This window comes from Gekko japonicus, unplaced genomic scaffold (genome assembly GCF_001447785.1).
Source record: "Gekko japonicus isolate JY-2015 unplaced genomic scaffold, Gekko_japonicus_V1.1 scaffold346, whole genome shotgun sequence".
Classification (NCBI taxonomy): Eukaryota; Metazoa; Chordata; class Lepidosauria; order Squamata; family Gekkonidae; genus Gekko; species Gekko japonicus.
This window is the reverse complement of record NW_015161414.1, coordinates 614,670-624,102: the sequence shown is the minus strand read 5'-3', so window position 1 is coordinate 624,102 and position 9,433 is coordinate 614,670. Positions and strand designations below refer to the sequence as shown.

The following is a 9,433-nucleotide window of genomic DNA, read 5'->3' as shown; positions in this document are numbered from 1 at the left end:
GGAACTGATCTCTGTCATCTGGAGATCAATTGTAGCAGTGGGAGATCTCCAGGTCCCACATGGAGATTGGCAACCCTAGGGGAAAGTCAACTGCACAGCACGGGGTTGAAGAGAATGGTTTGATGGCTGCTGGGCCAAGATTGGCAACAATAGTTCCCCAGGAGCCCCATCGTAAATGCACCAAACAATTCCTCAAGATTTTCCGAAACACTACTCTGTTTTGGGCTCCTGGGGAACTTTGTAGTAGCACCAAAGCTTTAAGATCTCTCCAGCTGTCACCTGGAGACTGGCAACAGCTTGTCTGGAGTGTGGGCAGCATGGCATTGTATCTGTCTGAGGTCCCCCTCTTCCTCCTCCTCCTCAGATCCCACCCTCAGCAGGCTTCATCCCTAAAATATCCTGAAAGTTTCCAACCTGGAGTTGGCAACCCTATATCCTGGAGTTCGAACCTGGAGTTGGCAACCATCAGCCAACGTTTATCTGCCTGTCTGTCTTTACTACCCCCCCCCACACACACACACAGCCTCTGCCTAGGGAGCAGCTGACATCATTCTCCTCTCCCAACTGAAAATTCCAACTGCCTTACGGGGGGTGGGGGGTGGGTTTGAGGTGTGGAATGGAGTGTAGTCCAATCAGCTTCCATATGTAAATGACCTTGGAACGCTGGCCGGGACTGCACAAAGCAGCCAATGAACCCAGCCAGTGTCTTCCGAGTGGCAGTTTTTTCGGCCTAACACTAAAGGGGCCAATTTTAGAATTCTGGCACCCACTACTCTTTTATAATAAGGGAGAGATGGGTATGATGTTTCAGGGGAGGAGGAGTTCTGTCTGCACCATAGCCAGGTAATACTATGAGTAACACTTTCCCTCCGGCTGTGTGCTCACCTGTTTCCTGATCGAGCTGAACCTGCATCCTTTCATTCTCAAATGCCTTCAGCCAACGCTGCTTCTGTTCAGGCTTTTTTGCACAGAACAAGTGGACTTCTTCTGTGTCCTTACAGTGCAACTTGAATGCATTTTTAACAGTGATATTGAAGTCTTTGTCTTTGCCATCTTCCACATCCAGGATCTCCATGTTGTCCATGCTGATTCGGCTCTTATAGTACAGGATATCGCGCCGCAAGAGATCCTAAGGGGAAAAAATCAGTGGGTCTTCACAGTTTTTCTGAGCATTTGGCCACAAAGACACTTGGGCTGCAGGCACACATTGCAAACTACAAACACATTACAAACTAGTGTACAGTTTTTCCAACACAGATCTTTACGTCAGAAAAATATATGAGGTTGCCATCTGTATTTGTGGGTACAAGTAAGGGAAGGAGAGGTATCACAGTACTAACATTAAAAGGGCTGGAACATTTTTAGTCTGCCCTACTGTGCTAGGACTGGTTGAAGAAAAACATGTTGGAATTGGTGTCATTCAATGGATTATATCAATTATACCAGCATTGCTTCTCACTCTTGGAATATTGTATGTAGGAATCTATCTTTTGGGCTACTAAGTAACAAAGTGATCATCTCTGAGATCAGCACCTACAAATTGCTTAATAACATTCACTCCTCTTATATACATGTGCAGAAGTCTATTTGTTGCAGTGTTAGGAAACACCGTCATTTTTGAGGAGGGCAAACACATCTCATGCTTTAACCTGAAATGTAAACTAAACAATCCAACATGAGTTCAGAGCTCCTTCCTGTATCACACAGCCTTGTGACACAGAAAGCATTTGTTCACTTAATGACAAAACCACTAACAGTATCTGGGGAAACGTAATGAGAAACATTACAGCCTTCATTTGTCACAGAGGGTCTCTCCTCTTATATGATTTTGGGGGGGATATTTTTATACAAAGAATATATTTAGACAATGAAATCAAGCAAACAGATTTAGCAAATTGTTTCAGTAAAGTCAACAGTTTCACCCCCTAATTACATTAAATGCTGTAACTGCAAAAGCTACACAAAGTAGAGTAAGACTAATAAAATTGACTTGCCAAAATGAAGTCAATAAAAAATTCTGTGATATTCTGCTTGAGGTGACTTACAAGTAAAAACAATACCATAAAAACATAAAAATATTATAAACTATTGCTATAAAAACAAGCCATTAAAAACAGCATAGAACCACTGAACATCTTAAAATATCCATAGAACAGCTAAAATGACAAACCCCAAGCCTGGCTTGGTACCTGAACTGTAGGGTAGGTACTAGATGATCTTCAAAGGGAAGGGTGTCCCAAAGGCGAGGTGCCACTACCAAAAATGCCCAGTCTCTGTCTCTATCTGCCATCTGTCTCCCATCAATGATAATTGAAAAACTTCCCCAGATTCAATTCCAGATTAAAAACTGAGCTGGAGAACCTTGTGGACTGTAACCATCGATTTATAGTTGAAGGCAGGCATTACAAATGACTTCACCCCACAAATAAAGTTTACAGCTTTTGTAGAAAATGTCTAATTTACAGTCTGATTTCTTCAGAGATCAGCTTCTTTCTCCCTGCCTCTCTAGATTTGGCTATCGTCTGCAAAACCAGATTGTACAGATCAGATTTCAGCTGGAAATCCAGCTACCCTGGGAGAAAAACTGTTGCTTCAGGGCTGCCAGGCCTCCCCACCATGGCAAGAGGCCTCCTGTCGGCAATCTTATTTACCCACCTTGGCTCTGTAGGGTTGCTTTATAAATCATGTCAGTGCCATCAACTGGCACTAATAAGAAGTTCTCCAAAAAGTGGGGAAAGGGTTGGCTAAACATGACTGGCAATTTTTCAAGGAGATGGAGGGGGAAAATTCTGACTACGCTCACACAATATATTCCATGTGCCAAAGAGAACAGATCTGTCACATTTGTTTACTATATCATCAATATAACACAAATAAAGTGGTATGAGATTCAGTAGATACTTCAGCACTTCGCCATGCCAATGTTTTTTCAAGTACAATTTACAGAATTCTCCCCATGATGCCTCTCTTTGGCTTCATCTGATGGAACTTTCCACTATTTTTTTAAAAAAACCTTCCCATCTTCTAAAGCAAAAGTAAAAACCTTCTGGTGCATGACTGGATTTCAAATCTAAAAACATCTATTGCCCACCCCATGATAAATGTTTCCTGATAACATTCAATTTCTTTGGTATTCAGGAGGAAATCCCTGGTTACAGTTGAAGCAGTTTTTCCATACTGATACTGAATAGGAGTTTACACTGCCATAAAAGGATATGAGGAATAATTTGATTCCATGAGTCAATGGTCATATCTTTTGCATCCTTTGTTAGTTAGGGAGGTTGACACTCTCAGGTGTAGTATTAGGGATGGGCACGAACCAGGAAAATGTAGTTCATGTCAGTTTGAACTGAACCACAAACCAAACTGGGAGGTTCATTTGTGAACTGAACTGGTTAGTCTCCCCAGAAGCCCCATTGAAAGGGACTACAGAGAACAGATAGCAGGGGTTTAAAGGAACTCAGAGTCCCTTTAAACCCCTGCTTTCTGCTCTGTCCACGAACTGCCATGAACTGCTTTTAAAGTTTGTAAAAGTTCATGAGGGTAGACCCATCATGTACTTCAGTTCACGAACCACAAACAGGGCAAAATTTGTGACGAATTTTGCTTAGTGGTTTGGTTCATTTCCATCCCTATGTAGTATAGTGAACCATATTGCATATGGGTTATAATGTTGGAATAGGACTAGGAAAACATGGGTTCAAATACCCACCCTGCAGTGAAGCTCACTAGCTGACTTTTATTTGGACCATTTATTCTCCCTCAGTCTGACTTACACCCTGTAGGGTTGCTGTGCGGATAAAACAGAGCAGAGGAGAACCATGTATGAGTCCCATGGAGAAAAGGTGGGATAACAATGTGATTGATAGACAGGCATGTTACATTTTCCTTGCAAGAAAGTCCAGTTTGGTCAAACAGATGAAGTTTGGATGCAATGGCTTTGAGGCCAACCTTTGCTTTGCTGAAACAGAGGAGTTAGTGACTAGTGTAATCGATTCCAGCGCTTACAGCATAAACTGATGATTCTTCCAGGGCCAAATCAGCAGGATTCTGAAAAGTCCTTACATGTGCCTTAGACCGTAAAAGTAACCTTGCAGAATCCAGTTTTGATTCCTGGGCGAGATTCTTCCATTTTCAGCAAGCTGTCATGAAATCACACCAACCATCTGGTTATCTATATCTCTATATCTCTATCTCTATCTATCTATCTATCTATCTATCTATCTATCTATCTATCTATCTATCTATCTATCTATCTATCTATCTATATATATATATATATATAATTGAAAGCGTTAGTAGATGATGGTGTATAATGCTTGGGCTTGGATTGACTGCTTGCTTCCACAGATGGAAGGATTTCTACCCACGGAGCATGACTTTCTTCCCTCCCCCCTCCTGCTGCACCTGGAGGGAGCCGGGGAGAGAGCTGCACTCCATGGGTGGCAGTTTTACCTTCTGTGGAAACCCAGTGAATCCAAGCCAAAGCCTCATGTTTCAGTGACCCTTGAAAAGTCAGAGAAGAGAAATAAAAAATTAAGTCTTCACTGCAATCCTGTGGACTCCTTCAGTTTGAACTCTTCATATCTTCCAAGAACCTTACACAGTTCTGAAGAATGTTTCCTTAGCTAATTTAATATATTAAAGGTATTGAGAAAAGCTGTCAGCTCCTCCACATCAAGTACAGGCTCTCTGCCAAGAACCCTTGATTATGCAAAATTTCCATGGCAACTGAATGGATTTGATGCCTACACTTGCATCAGTTGCAGTCTCCTGGAATAAACCCATTAAGTGATCTTGCAGCGACGGTTCCAGATTCTAGGAGGACATAGGTCTTCTAGATTTTTCAACATAACTTCCCCAAAGCCTTGGAAAAGGTTATTTGGATGTGAAATCCTCCAAGTTGGCTCAAGAGATGAAGAAGAGCAAGGGTGGGGGGCTTTGGGAGCCCCCTGATGCTCCCAGTGACATCATCAAGACTGCGATAGGGTTGGGAGCAATCAAAATTGAGTTTAGGAAAGCTGAAGTTATTGGCCAATCATCAAATTGCTTGGTTTATCTGAGCCTGAATGTGGTATAAGACAAAAAAGGGGGGCTTGCGCACCAGTAGTAGGTACCAGGTCTCTTAACGGGACAGATGGTTAGTGAGTGTCGTTTAATTTCCATCCCCTTCAAGTTGACTTTCCTTTAATCCGAAATTCCAGTGACATCATCCAGTACATATCATTAGCTTCAATCCTTGCTGAATTTGGGCAGGACTGAACTCCTTAAACTCCAAGTAATTTAGAGGAGCATAAACAGTGTTTAGTTGGAGGAAGTCCCACTAAAATATTGTCAGTTTATATTAGAAGAAGAGGAAGAGGAGATTGGATGTATACCCCGCCCTTCACTCGGCATCTCAGAGGAGCTTACAACTGCCTTCCCTTCCCCTCCCCAAAACAAACACCCTGTGAGGTAGGTGGGACTGAAAGAGCTCTGCGAGAACTGCTCTTGAGAGAACAGCTCTGAGAGAACTATGACTGGCCCAAGGACAGTCAGCTGGCTGCATGTGGAGGAGTGGGGAATCAAACCCAGTTCTCCAGATTAGAATCCACCTCTCCAATTTTATCCAATCATCTGATGTAAAGATACTTGAGGTGGAGGCCCTTTCGAGCTGTCTGATTTATATAGGTAAAGGTAAAGGTTCCCTTGCTCGAAAGCCAGTCGAATCCGACTCTAGGGTTGCGGTGCTCATCTCCGTTTCAAAGCCGAAGAGCCAGCGCTGTCCGAAGACGTTTCCGTGGTCATGTGGCCGGCATGACTAAACACCAAGGCGCACGGAACGCTGTTACCTTCCCACCAAAGTGGTCCCTATTTATCTACTTGCAATTTCTTGCTTTCGAACTGCTAGGTTGGCAGGAGCTGGAACTAGAGACAGGAGCTCACCCCGTCTTGCGGCACCCGGGTCTTGAACTCCTGAACTACTGACCTTCCACAGCCTGCAGTTCAGCGTCTTAACCACTTGAGCCACCGCAGCTCTCTGATTTATATAAGCTTAGCTAAAAACCATGTTGGGTTTTACATTTTGTGTGAAGACACTTTCTACACAAAATGGCACTTCCAACAAGATAAGACAAGACATATTTTATTAGGTAATTTAGGGTGCCCTACAGACTATGGTGCTTAATATGACTCACATTTCTTGTAAACATTTTGCTCATCTTTTGCAATAGTTGGAAATGTTTTATCATTTGTAAACTGTATATTGTTCATCAATTTTGTGGAAGCTGCCCTGAGCCCGCCTCGGCGGGGAGGGCGGGGTAAAAGTTAAAGTAATAAATAAATAAATAATGCCACAGGAGGAGGGCAAACCTAGCACACAGGCTCTTGGACTATTCGTATCCATAGGCTAAAAACGGTTAAAGGCTGAGATCATTTTTATTTAGCTTGGTGCAACTTACCACCTTTGATGTTCATCCTCAAAAATAAAAGTTATCTCCAGAGAAGGAATAATGTTAAAAAATAAGGTATGGGGTAAATTGATTTGATCATCTATATCTCCCTTTTTCAAATATTCCTCACAGAATCTTATGAGAGCCCATATTTAAAAAATGTGTTGGCAGCCATGAAAATACCTGTGGCAAAGCAGCTAGGCTTCCCCCCCCCCCTACCCTTCCTCTGGATCCCACCCAGTATCTGTACCCTGCTTTCCAAGCATAATGGTTCACCCACCTTGGGGATTATTCTCATGTGATGCACAGACTGTACAAGGAATATCCCAAGATCAAGTTATTAATGAAGTCTTATTAAGTACAAACAGTAAGAACCAGTTACTGACAAAAAGGGTGACATCCACTTACACGCTTATACAGCTTGTAATGCCTTTTATTATTCTTTCTTTCTCCCAAATTCTTGGGTTGACTGTCTATCATTTATTCCTGCTTAGATATGCCTCTGAATGATGGGCATAAACATTTATATGTGCATCTGGAATCACTGGTAGAATTAATCTGTTCATACAACCATAGAAATTGCACTGATATTGAGAAAGAATGTGGGTGGCAATTCTGACAGATTCTTTCAGTGGCTGTCTGTTATTGTATAAAAGCTAAATGTGTAACTTTCCTGCAAGACCACAGGAGACTTGTTCACAGCAGGGCTTTTTCTTTAACTGCCTGTTCAGAAATGCACAGAAGGCCAGGATGGAAGGAAGGAAGGTCGTGTAGGCATATTTGCAATAATATATCCTTTCCTTGATGTATATGAACAGAGACGCTTAGACTAATGCTATCGCCTTCACACACCAGGCTGCTCTTTTCTTTAGAGGAATGCTTGAGAGCCAGATGCAAAGAGCCGTCCCAAAAGGTGTAATTATGCTATCGCCAGGCATGTGAGCTGGCAGAGGCAGAGCTGGTGCCGGTTTGCTTAGCTTACCTTCTTGCAGCAGACAAGCTGATGATCAAAGAGGAAGAACATTCTCTGGTGGCTCTTGGCTTGAGGCTGGGATATTTTAGTCAGTTCTCCAGAATAGATGAGTTCAGAGCTCTTGACAAGGACATCTTCACCCTGTCACTCACAATACAAGGGACATGTCAGGTTCTCCCCCACAACTATGAGAATTAATAGTGATTTGGTTCACTGTAGGGAGCTGCGGTGGCTCAAGTGGTTAAGACACTGAACTGCAGGCTGTGGAAGGTCAGTAGTTCAGCAGTTAGAGACCCGAGTTGCCGCATGACGGAGTGAGCTCCCATCTCTAGTTCCAGCTCCTGCCAACCTAGCAGTTTGAAAGCAAAAAATTGCAAGTAGATAAATAGGTACCACTTCGATGGGAAGGTAACAGCGTTCCGTGCGCCTTGGTGTTTAGTCATGCCAGCCACATGACCACGGAAATGTCTTCGGACAGCGCTGGCTCTTCGGCTTTGAAACGGAGATGAGCACCGCAACCCTAGAGTCAGATTCGACTGGCTTTCGAGCAAGGGAACCTTTACCTTTTTTCCTAGGGATACTCTGGGGTCTAGCAGGGGTTTTCACCAACCTCCCAGCCTGCACCCTCATATGTTTCCTGGCTAAAATTCAAAACCCTCACACACACACAAGCTAGCAATCACAGACTAATACTCCAATTTAGCTTTTCTTTTTCCCTTTTTGCACTCTAGGCTTCAAATTCCCATCATTTCATCGTGAAATTCTTAAAAAACTGCAGCATAAGCAATCATGTATAAGCAATCGTGTGATGATCCTGGCCTGGCTGAAAAAGCTGATGACATTTTTAAAAGCATCAAGTTCCATTCTAAGAGACGTCCCCACCTAGTTTGCAAAGCAGTTGATCCCACTTGAAAATGTATGTTCTCTGACTGCTATCTGGGAAGATGCACCTGGCTCTTATAATTTAAATAACTCCAAGGGTAGAATGGTGCCTTATAACCAGTGGGTTGTATCCTACAGATGTTCCATCGAGGGAAGAGAGGAGTCACCTTGGCCAACTCCTCACTGTAGCCCCCAACTTGTGTAGCTTTTTCTCCAAGGGGACCTTGCTATTTCAAGGATGCTTAGAAACAACTTAGCTAAAAAAACAGGTTTACTGCAGTTTCATTAGCCATCATTACAGAGAGTTGTGATAAAAGAAATCTCAGATGATGAGTAAAACATATTTTACATCTGTGATTGGCTTGTGTATGAAGCCACTCTGCCACATGGCTAGTTTCTAATCCAGTTTACTGGAATAGCAACCAGTAGTATTAGGCTTCATGGGCACAAGTACCACCAGCAGAAGCAACACTGTACCACTGTCTGTTCAGTATACACAGGGCAAGTAAAGTGTTGGAAATATGTGTGCTGCAAGGTCTAAAATTCAGTCATTATAGGGTTAATGTGCTTTAGCTTGCGTGCTATTGTTTAGACTGACCTGGAAGGGAACCTGGAAGAAAGCCAATGGGAAGAAAGTCCTGGAAACTAAAGCCTATTTACTAACAATCATTGGTTAATGTATTCAGGTGATTTCCTTCTAGGGGTCAAGAAGAAAGGAAGAATCTCCATTACTATCTGTGTGTCTGTTGTTGCAAGCATGTAGTCTTAAGTGTTTGTTGTTTTGTAGATTTTCCTGTGAACCCTTCCCTTTAGTAATAAAGATTTTTTCATAGAAAGAAAATGCCTCCTCTCCAGTGAACAAAGATCCATTGCAAACTCTGAATATTTAACTATTTTTTACCATGTTATTTGCCCCCTTTGAAGGCGAATTTTTTTATTTTTGCATTTTCTACACACTACATATATGGAATGGGGAAAGGAAAACTAATGCCCTATCATTATTACCAGGGGTCATTTCGTAGCATAACTCATTTGCATAACTCATTTGTATATGCCACACCCCCGGACATCACCCGAAGTGCGTCAGAAGGCAACACCCACCACTCAGGCTCCACTGGACTGTTTTGGATTGCTAGCTATTGGGGGG

The 9,433-nt window shown here is 42.7% G+C and overlaps 1 protein-coding gene across 1 annotated transcript in view; it reads right to left on the bottom strand.

Annotated features, from left to right (window-relative positions):
* The window catches only part of LOC107124056 (rho guanine nucleotide exchange factor 4-like), a 100,893-nt gene that overhangs the window by 6,518 nt on the left and 84,942 nt on the right, over positions 1 to 9,433 (bottom strand). Inside the window, exons 8-9 of the mRNA XM_015427445.1 lie at positions 7,414 to 7,545; positions 886 to 1,129 (exon numbers count right to left, since the gene is read on the bottom strand). Coding sequence (XP_015282931.1) covers positions 886 to 1,129; positions 7,414 to 7,545 — 376 coding nt within the window. The remainder of the gene's footprint in view (positions 1 to 885; positions 1,130 to 7,413; positions 7,546 to 9,433) is intronic.